This window comes from Anopheles coustani, chromosome 2 (genome assembly GCF_943734705.1).
Source record: "Anopheles coustani chromosome 2, idAnoCousDA_361_x.2, whole genome shotgun sequence".
NCBI classification, from domain to species: domain Eukaryota; kingdom Metazoa; phylum Arthropoda; class Insecta; order Diptera; family Culicidae; genus Anopheles; species Anopheles coustani.
Genome location: NC_071289.1, coordinates 78,194,592 through 78,212,608, shown reverse-complemented (window position 1 = coordinate 78,212,608; position 18,017 = coordinate 78,194,592). Strand labels below are relative to the sequence as shown.

At 41.6% G+C, this 18,017-nt stretch overlaps 1 protein-coding gene across 1 annotated transcript; it reads right to left on the bottom strand.

Annotated features, from left to right (window-relative positions):
- Nucleotides 1–2,806: 2,806 nt before the first annotated feature.
- Nucleotides 2,807–3,961, bottom strand: LOC131265093 (27 kDa hemolymph glycoprotein-like). The gene is made up of 6 exons (XM_058267354.1): nucleotides 3,916–3,961; nucleotides 3,605–3,839; nucleotides 3,355–3,518; nucleotides 3,133–3,259; nucleotides 2,934–3,054; nucleotides 2,807–2,857 (listed from the first exon to the last, which is right to left on the bottom strand). The coding sequence occupies exons 1-6, from the start codon at nucleotides 3,959–3,961 to the stop codon at nucleotides 2,807–2,809; spliced, it is 744 nt and encodes a 247-aa protein (XP_058123337.1).
- Between the last annotated feature and the right edge of the window lie 14,056 nt (nucleotides 3,962–18,017).

Sequence of the window (18,017 nt, the reverse complement as noted above, 5' to 3'; positions counted from 1 at the left end):
TTCACGGGCCTCAACCGTATCCTCCGAAGACGAGTCGGAACCAGATTGTGGCATCGCACGCGTCACTTCATGTACGAAAACGAATCAAATAGTGCGTAAATATGAGGCAGTTTCTTGATCAAACCCCTTTCTACGTCGACGTAATTACCTGTCAAAAGCGCCAGGACGCCCAGCGCAGCCAATAACGAGAATTTTCCCATGTTTGCTATCACTTCACTTGCCTTCGGTGCACTCTGAGAACAATTTTCTAGTAAAGCGATCGCACAGATGACTGCCTTCCGGGACGTTTTATATACGAATGCGGCGAGACGAACCAGCCTCAATTCTAGACATGCACACTGCTCCGCTGATTAGACTACGGTTCCACGAACTGGCAAAGTATAATTTTTCAAAACGTCTCAGTGTGTCAATGCCGAGTGCTTGTTTTCTGAACGTCTGACATTCAGACAACATTGAAGGTTTAAAAAACGAGTGAAGTAGTTAGCCGGTGCATTGCGGAGTGCGATGACTCGTTCTATGGCACAGTAAAACCCGTTTTAAAATAATCCCATTTTGACAGTTCGTCGAGCATTCCCCGGTGAGTTTGAAAATATTTGGCACTTCCTGTCAAATCTAGGAAATTTTTTCTTATGTTTTCGCAACGATATGACAATAACTTATGCACTGGAAAGGTAAGTGCGTAATGTATTAGAAAAAAATAACCACAAAGTATAGAACGTTTCCATATTGAACCGAACGCGCAAGCGGTATTTATACCGAGTATTTATACGAATAAACCAAACTTAAACATGTCGAGTGTCTCCTTAAGCTTCGAAAAGATTCGTTTAACCTAACTGAGGACATGTTCAACCAATCAAGGCTTCAATACCGAGTCGATCAACATCGTTAGAATATTTTTTTATTTTATCAGTGAAGTATGATATTGAAGATCGGTTCGTTTTCCTTTTTTATAGCTCCAGATAATGTATCAGATAACTAAAACAAACCGGCCTATGCACTATTGATACGTTTCGCCGTGTCACCAATTCTATTCATTGCCTCGAGGAAGATGCACATACTTACTTTCTGCAAATCAGAATTTTACTTGAAAATACACGCACATTTTTTTTATCACTACCCTTTAACGACTAACGACGACTCGAACCTACGAACGAAAACGGACTGTTGATCAACGATCCCTCGATTAAGTAAGGGACCTATATTCCAGAACGGCTTGCCATCCCATGCTGTACGCTTGTTCTTCGATCGTCTCTAGTAATAAATACAATACATCAATTTACAAATATGAAAGCATGTTTGTTTTCAAATTAAAGCAAACGCGCTGTCAAACTGCTTACCTTCTTTACCCTTTACCCCCTTCTACTCAATATCATGCCGATGAAAGTTTATGTATATTATGATGTAAAGTTGCGTTGTTCTTACACATTAATGCATAATTCCTGATAGACATCTTTCTATATCTCGAAGGAGTATGTGAGCTCTATAACCATACCAGACGACGGAGAGTCACACGACAAACACACAGCAGGATCTAATTTTGAATGTATTTTAAATTTTATTTATTTCACTGATCACTTTTGTGTTACGGTTAGGTAACAAATTAAATTTTCAAAAATTCGTTTGAAATACTTTTTTGGTTTGTTTATTTTAAAGCAAACCAAAGCTAAATAACAGGAATATCAGATCAGAATAGAATGATTTTACTCTTCAAAGTGTATAATCATTTTTGGTAATGTGCAATAAAGGTAAGGAACCGTTATCACAACACACTTAACTACTTATCAAACCTTATGTAGGTGGTTCTTATGTCGGTCGTTCTTCAAACGAGTTCTTCTTCTTCTTGGGGGCTTACGAGGCTTGTTAAGGGCTTACGAGACTTGTTTCCCTATTGTACGTGGATAGTCAGTCCTCTCGTACAGGAGAGGGGTCCGGTCTCGGTTGGGATTCGAACTCACGCCGTCGAGGTGATGAGCCCCGGCGCTCATGGGCCGATTTTCTAACCGACGACACGGTTTATTCCCTTTAAATTTGGATTGAAAGCTCAAGCAATTGTCAAACATTGAAAGCTCATGGAGAATTCTAGCCCCACGGAGGCAACATTTTTCTTCCTACAGCTTCCTGCTCTCCTTATGAAACCAAGATTAGTACCCCGAACTGCTGGTAGCCGAGTTTTTCTGTGTCAGTACGTATTTTACTTCACCCATCCTCCAATGGTGCAGTAGGAGCCTTATCTTCCGCTTTTATTGCTATCACGCGAGCATAGCCATAGCACGCAGCTTCCTTAGCAGGTCCACTTTGGAACCAAGAAGAGTGTATGCCAGTGTGGTCAAAACTCACATGAGGTTAACGATAGCAACGTGCAACAGCCAACAAGAGTTTGGTCATTTTTGTCACAACTAATCCGTGTATGATCGACGACTTAATACTACTTATAATACTACTTATTTGAATACAGCTTACTTGATGATCAGACAACGCTCCTTCGATTAGTTTCTGATAACATTTTCTAGAACGCCCTAGTAAATGCAACCTGTGCCCTTGTTTTCCCATTATCGGATATTCATACAACATTGAAATGGAGCATTGGAGCTCGTGATGAATGATTCTGAAACCCAGCAATATCACAATTGTTTATGTTTTTGTTTTTTTTTTGCAATCGTAGGGCGATTGTGCATGCTTTGATTATGAAAACGTGTGCAGTGATGATACTGTTCAGACTCAATTTATTCCAAGTAAAAGTCCATTAAAAAGGCAAACAATTCCTGGACTTGATACGATCAGCAAGCGAAACGTTTGCACACTGGCATTAATTTTCGTTGACTGTGTTGTTTTCAATCTCGGTCACTTTCGTCACGTACTGCAGGAAAGAAACAAAGGCATGTCAGGAATGATCATGACGAAATGAATCTTTTTGGTTGTTCGGTCACACTTACGTTGCGGCACGGAGTCATGCGGAACAGCGTGTTGTGGAACAGATCGTACACGTTGATTAGATCCGGGGCCTCGCAAGCGTTGAGCTTACGCACAAGGCACTGCCTCAGATCAGTGATTGTTCTGTAGGAGAGGTAAACAAAGAGTACGAAATCTGGTCTAAACCGATCTTTCAACTCGATCCCCGATCGTTTAACCTACCCGCATTGTGCCTTCGTTAGCTTTGACACTTCCCAATGCTGAGCTTGGCTAGCGAACGGTGCGGCACACTCCATCACGTTTTCATTGATTTTGTCGAGACATTCCTTGTACTTCGGGTCCTTCAGTTCTGAGAAAAGTATTACATTCAAAATGGATAGAAACAAGTGGCGGAAAGAATTGCTACACCGTACATCGAAAGTGCATAAAGTGCAAATAACTTACTGAACACCAGCTCGCCATCATTTTTGCAAATCAGATCAACCGCATCCGGGAAGATGCCAACCACCGCCTTCAAGAGTTTGTAGTCGTGCTCCTGCAAGCAGGTCTTGGCGGCGTTCAGCGGTCCGTCCAGGCACGAACTGACACTCTTCACCTGCGGGCAGTACCTGTGGGAGGAGGCATCGATAAAACCGGAATGTCAGCGAACACAACCGCAATTGAATTCTCGCTTCGAACTGGTAGATCACTTCACTGTGAGAAAAATGTCGTCCGCGTCTCGCTGGACAGCCCATTCAAGTCCATGACGAAACTCTGCGGGTCGAAGTTCGTCATCACGCACATCATGGTGCCCTGGAATGAGTTCATCAGCTGGGGGAAGGCATCGTCGGAATTGCTGTTGTTCATGCATAGCTTTTGGATCCCGTTCACGAAAACAAGCGCCTCAGGAGAAGCGTTCTGCTCTGGCGGTACGAACATCGCACGTGTTCCTGTGTGGATAAAGGAAGTTAACCAAATGGGGTGTGGTTGAGAGGGATTTTTGAGAGCAAATATTTTTACCATTACCTGCCATCAGCGCCAGGGCGCCAACAACCAACGAGAAATTGACCATTTTCGTTATGGGTACCAACAGTAGACACTGGAAACAAATTTCTAGCACGACTCCAGAAGCAAAGACACCTTTCTCCTACGACGCTTAAACCCCAAATGTGACTTCAGAGACGATCCAGCATCAATCTAAGTTACAAATTTATGAGTTTTTATTTTTATTTTCTTTGGACACACTCTTACAAGCAACTGGTGGTCCCGCATTCTTATCATCCCGTAAGGTCAAGGCGATGACCGCTGTCCGAATTTACGCAAAGCTGACCATGGAGGCGAAAGAAAGGTACCCCCTCGAATGGTGATAAAGAAACCTCCTAAACAAACAGCTCGCATTTGATTTTTTGGACAGCTGCTGCTAATTTGCAGCTGGCCGGACGAGAAATAGGGCACCAATACGATCGACAGGGCGTTTGACGCTCATCACAGTTCGAAAGGTTCCCGTTCTAATCTTCTTTAGACGATAACAGTCGTACTTAAACCCGTTTTGACTTTGTACTTTTAGTGCGTTTAGTTCATTCATGGGATTGAAAATATGTCGTTCCTCTCGTGGGTTTCACGTTCTCTTTATTTTCTGTTGCTGAAGAGGTTAAAACTTATTTTATTTTATTAAAATATGTAACAAAATTATTAGCCAATACTCTAACTATATACGATTTCTTACCTTCGACTCTCTTTCAGGTGACAACACCGCGGCTATCTCGCGCCGGAAAACGAGTGGGGCCGCCGCGACGTCACAGCTGTCGGCCATCCTGTTCGAGTGTATGTTCTTTCCCAGCGTGATACTTTCCTATCTGCTGAAGTCGAGCTACGCCTAATGGAGGACGGCGTGTAACCCGACCCGCGGCGGTGGACAGGCAATACAGGTTGACACGAAATGGCTGCCCGATCTGCACGAACTGCGAGTAAAAGTGGTTCCCCGTGTCGTGAACGGGAGGCAAATCGGGTCTAACTAATAGCGTACTATATTGTTTTTCTCCTTCCCGTTGGCAATCGTGTTTCTGTTGAATCGGATTTTGGCGACAATAGACTCAATTTGTTTCATATAAACTAACTGATCATTTTCCACCCATGTATCTATCCATCGGATGAACTAAAGCCGCTCAAGCACCCTCGAGAATGAATTATGGATCGTATTCGACGACGAACGTCTAATATGTGCAGACAGAAACTCAATGAAAACGAAATCGTGAACTGATCCGGGGGAGGATCAAGTACGGCAAAAGGTTGAGGCTCCAGGGCTTCTTGTACATAGGTAGCGATTTGTTTCTAGTTTTACTTACCGTTTACCCACTGAAGCGCTAGTGAACTGGACTGCAAATGAATCAAAGTTTGGTTTATTTCTTCCCACTAAACCCATCCATTTTTCTCTAATAGTTTATTTTTAAAACCTCACGAAGTGGATGGCCCAAGAAGAACCGACCGGGCGTAACAGGATACGCGCAAAATAAATGAACCGACCTGGAAAGCAATGCCAAACGGGGGGCAAAAATGCGCGTGCGGAAAGTATAAAGCGCACCGTTCGGCACATGTAAATAAAGCGAGAGCTTAAAAATTTAAATGAGTTGCATTGGAAAATTTTCTACCGGTCCGGCGGATGCATTGTTAAAGCAGGACACACCGGGCTCGCGATTGCCGAATGAATTAATCAAACATGACTTTGTGTGCACGGTGGCACCGGGATTGCACATGATCCGTTTCATTTTGTTTTTAACCCCGCCCCCCCTTTTGTCGTCACAAAAATAATGTGCAAAATGAAACAAAAAAAAGGAAAAGGCTGCTTGCATAAGCGCTACCGTTTGGGGAAAACTATGGAAACGAAACAAAAGAATAAAACTGGCAAGTTAATCATTGAACAGTGTACTAGAGACGAAAAACGGGAAACAATCGGAGGAAAAACTCACTCGGACAAAAGTATGAATGGAAAATTGAGTGCAGAACAAAAACAGGTGAAACCGAACGCATACACAACAATATACAAATTAAAGCAAAGATCAATGGAGGAAACGCACAAACCGAACCGAATGGGACACAATTTTGCAAATGGTAAATTAAACGCTGAAAAACGTTGGTTGGGAAAACGAGTGTGCGTGTCTGCCATGCTGATATTGGAAAGTCCTCGGGCGATCCGGGAGAGAGAAGGAGAAGCGAGAGACAAGGCTCAACCCCGAATGAAACATTCATTTTTGCAATCCATTTCCACTGTCATGCATTCGAAGAGAGTGCCCTTCCGGATGCTTGCGAAAGGAAAACACATCGAAATGAAAATTCCATTCCCCCTCCCTTTTCCACACCCTCTCCACTGCCACCCGGAACACACATATGTCCACTTAATTCACCGAAATTTGTAAATACACCTTTTGTATCCTTCCATTAACCTTTCGATGTACGGTCAGTTGAATGATTCCCTTCCCAACGCCGACCTTATACCACCCCCGTCCCCCGTCGGAGCGTCCTGGAGCGAGCTGATGAACGAATCAACACAAAAGTGCATTAATAATGCATCGAGCCATGGCCACACGCTCTAGGGTGGAGTGGGGCGGAAAAACCAACCAGCTTTCAATAAGCCAAACAAGCGGTAAGGTCAGATAATGAACCGGAACGGCTCACTCACTCATGGACACACGGACTCGTTCACGCATTCCAATCAGCATTTTAACAAAAAGCGGCTCGATCGAATGGAGAAAGCGAACAACGGAGCGTGGTGGTGGGAGGAAGAAATGGGAAATTGCACACACTCCCGCCAGCCAAACGGGTCGGTTGCACTTGATTGTCCTTCTCGATTAACCCCGGTTTGGCGCACGTTTCATGTTGGGAGGGGTGGAAATTTGGATGCGCACTCTATTTTCTTAAAACTGTACACGTTTATTCAGCTCAACAAACTAGCGATGATCAAAGAGCGAAGTGGAACAAAAACTTGCTTTTGCTCGGATGCAGTTTTACAAATTTTCAATGTTTTTTTTATTTTTCCCCCTCACTCCAGGACGCAAACGCATTGCATCCTAAAGGTGCAACATTGGAATTGTCATGCATAATATTGGCTTTGGAAAACTGAGGGCCAGCACCCTGCTGCGGTGGACAATGTTCAAGAGTGGTGGATAATTTTCCATAATTGGAGCTTATCGCAATTAAACAACCATTAGTTTTGTTAATGGCGAAATACGTGTACGTGTACTGTTTTAATAACGGGCCCAAACTTTTTCAACTCATAACAAACATCCCCTGAATTATTTTTTCCTTGCTGGATCTTGAAATTGGAGCTTTTGAAATGAGCCCGTATCTATTAACATTCATCGGGAAAAAATTATATGAACTTTCTTCAACAAAGCTTCCATAGTTTGTTTTGGTTCTTGTTCAGGATGCAGAAAGTAATAACTGATTTATAATATTAATCTTAATATTATTTCAAGTTATGTAAATTGTTCGTTGAAGAGCTGTTGGCTTTTCTTGTTTAAAAATATATAATACATTATCGTTATTTAATGTTGTCAATACAATGTTTGGTAAACTTTTGACAAACCCGGTCATTTTGTATTTTTAATCGTTACCAGCATAAAGTAAAAATCAGTGGCTTTAATTTTGGCACCCCAAGCAAATGAGAACTTTCGCCATCAGCAACTCTTTGTTTCCATTGCATGAATAAAAAAAAGCCAAGTGGGGCAAACCAGTGCTTCCCCAAATGATCTTACCTCTCAACCACCCCAGTACCTTGACGTTTCTGCCCCGCTGTTGCTACAAAAGCGCAACAATAAAATACGGTTTATGAAAAGCTCTTCAGAAGTATAATGCACTGTTCGCTTTTTACCTCATTTTCAACCCATCGCAGTAAAAACCAACCCGAGGACCGATGGAAGCAAAAGTTGGAGCAAAAGTTGACTCTGTTGATAAATTATGTGAAAACGTTAAAGCTTCATTTCATTGAAAAAAAAAAACTCGCTCCATCAAGCGTCCCGCTGGGAGACCGCTTTGAAGCGCTTGAGAACGAAGCCAATCGAGATGTTTCCCATTTTCACTGCGTGCATTGACTTGCGATGGATGCTTTCAGACACCATCCGGTCGTTGAATTGTTTCCCCAAACCGAAGGGCAAGACGCAATACCGCCGGATCCGAGTCATTTTCGAGCGAAAAGGAATGAGTTTTCCTTCACAAACGGGAGCGTCGCTATAGAAATAAGTCTTCGTCCAATGCAAATTCCTTCCTTTGAGGGACTCGACGTAGCAACTGAATAAATGCAAACGAAAATGCATTTGCATTACTGCTCACATTTCGCGGGGGCATACTCAACCGGTGGGAATTATGGAAATGCTAAACTTTTCCGCTCGACAACGGGGCACAAATGCTGCTGGGAAAGTCATGAAACTAGAGTGTCCTTTTCTTATTTGTTTTTTTCCAGCTCGAAAGTTGCACAAAGGATGTATTTATGATTTTTTCCACACACGATTGTTCTCAAAATCTCAAAAATTTCAAACTCACGCGGAATCAAACGAGCTGTAATGAATGAAGTCCAGTTCACCAGCGGAATGGGAAGCGAGTGAAGGGATCGAATTAAAAAAAAAAGTAAACGATTTGTTTCCCATTGGGTTCCACTAGCGGGAACGGTTGGGAAAAGTATATCCTGTAAATAGTTATCTAAGGGAAATAATATTCCCGTGATTCAATAAAATTAATTTCAAAGAGCCGAAACACACTTCCCGATCGCTCCACGTTATCGAAAACATTTTGAACCAACCAACTGTTTACTTCTGTTGGGCAAAATAAATTAATTTTTTATCTATTGGGCAAAATAAATTAATTCCTACTATTTGAAGTTACTCACCTTCAGTTTTTCACTAGTGTAAAAACAGATACTAAACACGAAAAGTACATCGTTGCCCCTTCTTTCGTGTTATTTTCCGTTTCTTGTTAGATAACGTAACTTGAGAGATAAGGAGAAATTAAAGAAATTAGTTGAAGATAAAATAATAAATTTGTTGACATACCCTGGTGAGTCTAGCAGCAAAACCGTGTCTTTTTCGTCCGAGGACGTAGAGCACAGGAAAACGAAACCTATGTGGAGAAAACAAACGATCAAAACCCGAGACGCAAACATGTTCGTCGAAAATGGAAAAAAGGGAAAGGAGGCCGAAATAGAATGAAATACAAAACTGTAATATATTAACAATACATTAAGTTTGATTGTGCAAACTGTATGCACGGACGAAAAAGCAAAAACAAAACACTCTCTTGGCAGTGAATAGCCATCGATGGGAACGATGAGGAAATACTTAGAAGAATAATTACACCTAACGGTATTCACACAGAATTCATTACGAAACAAGAAATTGTAAAACATAATAATAATAAAACAAAAAACCACAGAAACTAACAAAATGAGCATCTCGTGAAACACGAAACATGTGAAAAGTAGCTAATTCTCTATGAGCAGCAAACTATGTTACTTGTGGTGAAAAGAGGAGAGGGATAAAACTCTTCTCCGAAACTAGCGATGGGAAGCAATGACGTTGGCAATGAGGTAGATTAAAGTAAAATAAAGAAACTAGTAAAATTGTGAGGATTGCTGTGAGCGGTCGATCATATGGCGTCGGGAATTGGAGGGTAGGAAACGAACAAAAACAAACAAGGTGGAATTTCAGCGCAACCCGTTCCGAGGGTTTGTTGCATTTATCACAGGAATTTAATGTAGAGAACAAATAATTTGTAGCGAACCGCAACACTATTGCCACACGTCAATCTACGCGACCGTGTAACCAACCATCGGCCATTGGCTTCGGGAGGCCACTTTTCCCCCCCGGGGCGGAAAGGTTGTACGAGCAAGCGATTGTCCCAATCCCAATCGAATCTGGTGTCGCGCGGGAACCAAAAAGTAAAAACAACACAAAACAAAACAAAAAAAAAATCGAACGAAGATAAATCTTAGGCACAAACTCACTGTCACTGAATTTGTTTGAAACAAACAAAACACCCTAGAGAGCAACGCAAATGGAAGCATGGGAAAGCCGGCCGACGGGGCAGAAAAGGTGTGTGTGTGTGAGCGCGAGGCAACCGACAGGAAAAGCAAAACAACAAAATCAGATTAAAAAAGAGTCTAATAAAACTGAACTTTCTTTTCGTATAAAATAATACAACGGTTTTTAGCGACTATTGTTTGTGTTCGGAAAGAAAATACTGGAGTTCCTTGTGGTGTAGCAATAGTAGCATATGATCTATTTTGCACACTACCGTTTATTTAGCAAATTTAGAAAAAAAACCTCAGTAAAACAAATTACATTTACCAAACCTATAACTTAACCTAACAAAACTTATTAGCTTATCTCCTATTGTTAGAAACACTTTTGCTTCTAACGCCAGCTGTCAATTCGTCTAAGAACAGACAGCCTGATGATATTGATAAGCCAAAATGGAACTTCATCGATCAGCTGACGGATCGGCTGATCGAGAGGAGCGATGACCCTTGGGGGGTTTAAATAGGGCTTTTGGCGCGATGACCGATTATTGTGCAAACATTACCTGTAGAATAAAGACTAATTTTTTGGTTCCGCGCCACAGCGGATCCTAAGGAATTCTTTTTCTTCTCTTCTCTTTGCACAACGTTGGAACAGTTTCCAACACCTATGCAAGATAAGTTGATTTATAAAGTTCATGCTACTAAATTCGCATTTGTAATAATTGTTGTAATTCAAATTTTGTAGGATCTTGCTTATTACAGATAAATTAGTTCTTACATGTAATGACCGTGTGCTGTACTATGGTGGTAGATTGAGAATTATTTTGAAAATCATGTTCCTTTTTGTCAGCAGTTTCTCATTGAATTTGAGCACAATTATTCCAAACAGGAGATGCGCAGCTAATAATGGGACGAAAAGATGTTTCTGTTCCTTTTGGTATCCTTTTTTAGTCTTGTTTCAATTGAGACAATATTGATGTTGTAATAAGATTGTCTTAACCAACAGGTGAAATGAATCCATATTTCTTTTTTTTTATGAAATGTGCATCATTCTTGAAAATCTCTTTTGTCGAAACGTTAATATTCCGAGCGATGTAATTCTTTAATAAAAAGATACATTGACACAAGGAACTCAATCTATCTTTCCACTAATCCGTTTCTTTTAAATGGGTAACATAAACGTAAAAGAAACTAGTACGGAACCAGATTAAAATATACACAAAGACATTCACCACAGCTAAAACCCCGTGAACACAATTTGCGTTTCACCCATCCATAATTCCATCCGGCCGCAAAAGTTTGCTCTAAATCGCAATCCTTCACCGTGTCGTGCTGCAAATCTCCTGACGCAATCTACAATGCCAGTTCCCGCTATCTACAGCGGAAAGCCGCTGTATTTCGCCAGTGGCGGGTGGGGCGGGGGAGGAGGTAAAAATCCCAAGCTTTCCTTCCCCCAAGACGAAAGTTTTTCCGGTGGTCGTTGGCCCGAAAATAACTACCGCAAATGAAATATTCGTCCGTCGTAAAAAAAAATAAAGGAAAACGGAAGAATGTGTGCATTGCTATTTTTTTTTCTTTTTTTTGCTGTTCTTCTCGTATTTCCCCCGGAAGTTGTTCATCGTTCATCGTTCCTCATTTTCCTTCGTTACGCCCGACTGGGTGTCGTCCATTGGTACTCAACGGGGTCTTTTTTTTCGTCTCTCTCTCTCTCTGACTCTCAATCCCTCCGAGCCCAACTGGTTGCCCTGGTTAACTGGTTGCCTTTTTCCCACCCGGAAAAATTCCACCCGTGCCACAACTACATTGTGCTTCGTACAAGCACAACTTTTCGAGAGGGAGGTAAAAAAAAGAGGTGTGTGGTATCTCGAAAGGCTTCCATTATTCGTATCGTCACGCGCGTGAAGAATGTCACCGACAGAGCAAGAAATTGCGCCACGTCGAGGCTGTCAATTACAAATTTACAAGTGTTCCACCGTTGGTGGCGTTGACACCTTCTGCCCCGGAGCTTCCGAACCGTCCTCCACCCCGTCGGTGGTTCCTGGAACCTTCCGTTCAAGGATTGAAATGCGCCCGACGAAAGTTTTTACGATCCCCATTTCACCTGATTACAACGCAAAGCCGCAGCCGCTTCACTGCGAGAAACAAGAAAAACCTACCACCCCCTGTTGCACCCCCTCCTCTCCGGTGAGCAAACGTAAGGGGTTCGGACGAATTCATTTTCGAGCAGTTCCATTAAACCGAAATCACTCCGCCGAGATTATGCTTAAGCCTTTTGTTTTTCTCCCTTTTTTACTTCAGGCCAGCAGCAGCAGCAGGAGCCACTCAACCAAAGGCCAATTTTCCTCCCGGCGAAAGCTACGGCCGGTTTGTGAAGGTGTTAATTAATTTTATTCATTTTCGACCCCTCCTGTCCACCCAGCAAACACCACTCCACTCGACTGCCAATGCTTTTCCAAGGAGAGAGCGCACAAGAGGAAGTGAAGGAGGCAGAGAAAACCCCGGAATCCGGTTCCGGTGTAGCGATGCACGTTGTTTCGTCAGGAATGTTGATTTTTGACATGTCGACCGGTCGTAAAACATTGTGGTCAAGCATTTGCTCATCATCGTCCAGGAATGGGTGGCCAAACGGGGGTTGAAAGCTGTTTCGTTTGTGTGTGTGTATGTGTGTGTGTGTGTGTGTTTGGAAACCTTGCTTAGGATGGATTATATGCAATGGTCGGAGGTAATGAGTTTGGCAAATGTTTGCACAGGCTGCAAGATATACTGAGGTAAGCAAAGAGTCTGAAAATATTTAATTTTTTTAAAACGACCTCTTCTCAAGCAAATATAGCACATTAAATTATATTCGAAGATATTTTGAAATTTAATCTTTCAAGCTCTTCTTTACAACAAAAAAGTTTTTTTTAACTTTTAAAAATATTACAGGAATCCTGGTGAACCTTCTCACAGTCCTTTGCTGTTGTATTAAACTTATGTATTTATAATTCTGTCTCAGGAAAAAAATCAAATAAACTAAAAAACGTCCGATAAATTTAGGAACTTCACTGTAAACGAAATGATGCAACACAGATACGTAAAACTTGGCCCCCTGGACGTAAAACTCACATATAAAATAGAAGGAACTACGGCTCCGTGCAACTTGATTAACAGGTAAACCAGGCCGATAAGGTTGAGCCGGGGCTGAAACAAGAAGCAAATCCTTTCCAAACCAGCCATCTTATAATGCGAGAAAGAAATAAGAATGGTGCCATAACAAAGTCATTGCAGGACATCATACAAATGTTCGCTCAAAGTGTGTTTATTATAGTGACAATTTTTTAACGTTATTTTTTTATAGGTGCAATATTAAACAAGATAAAATGTGGGGTTTTTCAAAATTTAAATAACTGATTGGATACCTGGTAAAATTTACCGACGGAAAAATGAGCTGATTTTCCCGTTTTTATTTTAATTATTTAATTCTTTCCCCTTGCTCCCGGGTCGAATGGTCAAACCGTGTTGCTGACAGCGGTGCATCAACAACAATTAACACGACTGACAGAACAATTTGCGCACGTTACATGACACATCGGTTGTTTGAAGTGGTTTTTGCTTCCGCACGGCAAAACGGAGCCGCGAGGTGCACCGAAAGTTAATTGCATTTTTTTTAAACGCGACTGCAAACGATACGGTGACATAAATTAAATTATTGGGTTGCGAAGGAAGTTATTAAAAATATGTTCTCGTTTCAGTAATAAAAGGCAACTTTATTTTGTAGGATCAATAAAAAAACTGGGATTAAAAAAACAAGAGCTAACCACTAATGGAAAGAAACAAACCACGCAACCTTGCCTTTTTTCGACAGTGTTTGAAATGTTATATGAAAAGAACGTAATTATGAGAAGATTAATAGCAAAAGGCTGTTTGTAATAATGATCATAAAACATTGCTCGGAAATACTGGAAACAATCATTTGCGTAACATATTTTTCCGGCCTCTCACCCAGTGAGGATTTTGCCTTCTAATTGTTGGAAATCTATTAAACATGGTGCGACTCGTTGGTGGACATGCAAAAAAAAATGCTGAAAAGTAAGAAAAGAGTCTTTTCATCTGAGATTAAAATACACATCAATCTGGAAAGATCCCAACCGTTGCACAACGTGTTGAAGATTGGTTGATTTGACTAATTAGTTAACTTATTCCTTGACCCTTCAAATGATTCTAGTTCACCAACTTAATGTAACAGATGCACCTACGGGATTCAGTTCGGGGTAATTTCTGATAGAATTCGCTTTCCAACCGAAAGGCGTCCCATGGGACGAGAGTACGAGCTGTGGAAGACTCATTCATGAACGATATTTGCCGTTCGAACAGTGTTCAAATGGTTCCGACTCTACTGTTTTATTTCGCGTTCGATTGCCTCAAAGTTTCAAAGTTTTGATTGCACCCCGTGTTCATGCAGTGCTGGTTCGGTAGTTTTCCCGAGTCCCGCACACCTCAAAATGGAAGAAGTACTCACTTTCGTATCCGACCATGCGAAAACCCATCACATACTTCATATCGGGTTCGCAAACTTTTCCCATCGAGCTCGGAACCCCTTCGGCCATTTTGACCATTTTCTCACGGTTCAGCTGCACCGGCCGGGGCAAACCTACAAACACTCCTCCGATGGAACGATTGTGGGAGAAACGAGCTTTGTTGAACAGTTAGACATGGCAGACAATCATCCCTGCATAAAGTGCGCTGTCTAAAAGTTTGGCCAAAATTAAACAAGGCACACATTCAGAACGTAAAATTCGGGCCGCACCGTGGAAGCACATTTGAAAATCCAATTAAGTAAAGAGAAATAAATGTTCTTCCCCATGACGAAGCATGTTATATTCATTCATTTTTGAATAAATATTGCAAAATAGTGATTAAAAATCAAATTTGTTCGAGCCGTATTGGTATGAATACTTTTTTATGTTTAAAAAGGAACAAGTTTTTTCAATTAAGTAAGTAGATATGATTCGATCAGATTGATCAAATTTATGCATTTGAATCCCAAACCCGGAGATAACAAACTCGTAGACAAGATAGTTTTCGATTCGATTAATCTCTTATAGTCCTTGCGGATGGCACTAGAAATTGCAAATACGGAATGGAACTAATCGTTTGAGAGAATTCGACAAGATCAAGGTGGAACTTAAAACGTTGCTATATTTGCATGAAACTTATATCTATCTCTATTTCCCCTTTTCACTCTTTTCCCTACCTTTTATTCAGTTCCGAATGGGGATCGGAAAAAAACTTTACTCTAAACTGCTTTGGCCACTACTTCTCGACCTCCTACATCTGTGAGACAAACTTTACTTGCACAAAGAAAACCGTTGCGAGCTCTTGTTTCTTGATGCACTTTGCTGTTGCACCGAAACTCTAGCATCAGCTGGGAAATCTAATTTTCCGAGGCTTTCATGTGCCGGACCAAATGTGACACTATCCAATTTGAGACGACTTAAGTTTAAATGTGGGGCACCGGCACTGTTTATGAACCAATTTCATTCCGATGGGGGAATTATTGTCACTAGACCGAATAACATTGGATTTTTTTCTCTTTTTAATGCATTCTTGTATAAGTAGAATTACTTAATTTATTATTTATTATTTATTATTGAATCCAAAGTTCAACTGTAATGGTGTAAATTTGCCACCTCTTTTCGGCAATAATGTACCTAATTGGTATCAATTGTAATGCCAGAAATAATTTGATCAGCAAAACTTCACATTCCGTTTAAAATCATTGCATTCAATGAACCCGTTAACGCATTTTTTTTATAAATTCCCTAGTAACCTGGTATCTATGTTTTTTCCCCCACTCTTGACGTTTCCATGACAAGTGGTTTCCATCAGCAAGGAACAAAAATAAAACATCAACGGTAGTTATGACAGCAACACAAACTACGGGAAATATGTCCGAATCGATTTGGGGGACTCACCTGAAAAACAAATCCCAGATAAAACCACCAACACCGACCCACCAGCGGTGTAATGAATATTCACCGTGACTTTTCGCATCGATTTCTTTATTTACACAGTGTGACATTTCTGGAACCTATCACGATGGCCCGCTCGCAATGGAAAAGTAAAATATAACCTCCACCATTCCGTTCGAGGCTCCTCCCTCGTCCTTGCTCGTCCTTCCTGGAGTCCTCCTTTCCACCTCCACGAATCCTGAGTGAGAGTGGAGCATAAAAGAAAACACCACGAAACTCCCTGAAATCAACATCCATAATACGTGCCTCATCCGCGCTACAAACACTGATCCGCCGTCGGCGGACGCGTGGAAAGATTTATTTCTTTCGCCTTTGCCGCGTTTCCGATTTTCGTCCCCCTCCAAACGCCCACCTTTCGCTAGCTTTTCGACCCCCGGAAATGCCAGCGGCACACATCGTACACACGCATGCAAACACACACACACACGCAAGACGCGTGCGAACCGAGATGTGCTGTTAGAATTTGAATACATCAGAATAATATTACGCGCGACATTCATAATGTGAAATATATAGCTGTCATAATTTCCCGCGCACTGCTGACTGATAAGGAAAGCCATTTTCTTCTTCCCCAGCCGACCCCCAACGCGCCAAGGCTTTGTTTTGCATGCCTCCGTCGGGGAGATTCTTTTTACTTTATTTAACTTTTTTTATTTTTGCTTTCCCCCTTCCAGCTTTTCATGCCATTTTGGAACGGCTTTGCGGTGAATACGGGCACATAGGATTTTTAACACTCCATCGGTGGATTTGGGGGTGTATGTTTTTATTTATTTTTTTTTCGTGACGCCATTTTTCGTTGCATATTTGATCCGTCTCATATTGATTCTACGCGTTTAAGTTTTTAATTTCATCTTTCGGTTGGCTCGCTTTCGGCGTAAGGATTTCCGCTCCGTCAAGAACGTGCGCACGAAATTACCGGGAATATACACATATTTTTCCGAAGGCACAACTCGCACTGCCTACACCCACACACACAAGACACCCTGGCAAAAAGGTAAAAGCCTGCCAAAGTCACACAAGAAAGCGAATGGGAAAAAAAAACGGTAAAGAAAACGGCATTGTGCCCGTTCAAGCGAAAAGAAGAACTTTCCTCGAGGCGATGTTTTATGCGTTTGGTGAAGGTAATGGGGACGGTTGGCTTTTTTCGCATCCTCCCAAACACCTCTTCTCGCTATGTCCCTATGTGTACGATTCCGTATACGCCACGGTTTCAAGAAAACGGTACGACAGACCCCTCCGTCGCACTGGCGGAAGTTGTTAATTAGGCAATGTTTAATGATGGATTTGTGTTGCCTTTTGCTTTTCCGTTTTGTCGTCTTGCTCCCACCCGTTTTGTCGTGGGCTTTTGGGAGAAATTTTATGGACCGGCAGGTACACCGGAGGACAGCCCGTCGTTACCCGGACGGCGTGAGATGAAGTGTCCTCTTGCTTGCCTTTCTTGGACGAGCTGAGAACGCGCCCGTCCTGACGGCGTTTAAAAGCCGCCTTTGCCGTGTGTTTCACTACTAATTAAACTCAACTTACTGCATATTGTCTGGTGATATTTTAAACATGCTCATTAAGCTAATGTTATAGCATAATTATCCGGGCTTCCATTGAGTGTTCTGCACGGTGTATCAAAGCTTGAAGGATACAATGTATACACAAGAATGTAATGGAACAGGTTGTGCTTCTTGATTCATGACTTTAAGTGGATTTTACTGGTGGAATTTTGCTTACTCGGTTAAGTCAAACTACCTAAATAGAGTAGACTGAAATTATATTTCTTATAGCAGAAAACGAATTCTTTCCAAAGTGATATAATGATTGATTTATTTCGCAAACCGTATTTTCCCAGCTATTTTCCAACCCACGGTAGGATAAACTTTTTCCATAAAACACTGTTGTTACTATAGTGCGATAGTTGACAGGTTTAGTGCCACTTAATTGGCTCACCCCTGTGCAGAGTTTTACTTCCCACATTTTTAGTAAAGTCTTCCACCAACTTCTTCTTCGTAGCCAAAACCGGTGCTACGTTTGATTTCTATTTAGATTTTTTTCTCTTCACCACGCCTCGATTGCTTTTCTCGAGGTTTCGTTTTCGTGAATATTCGCTAGCGGCACGCAAAATT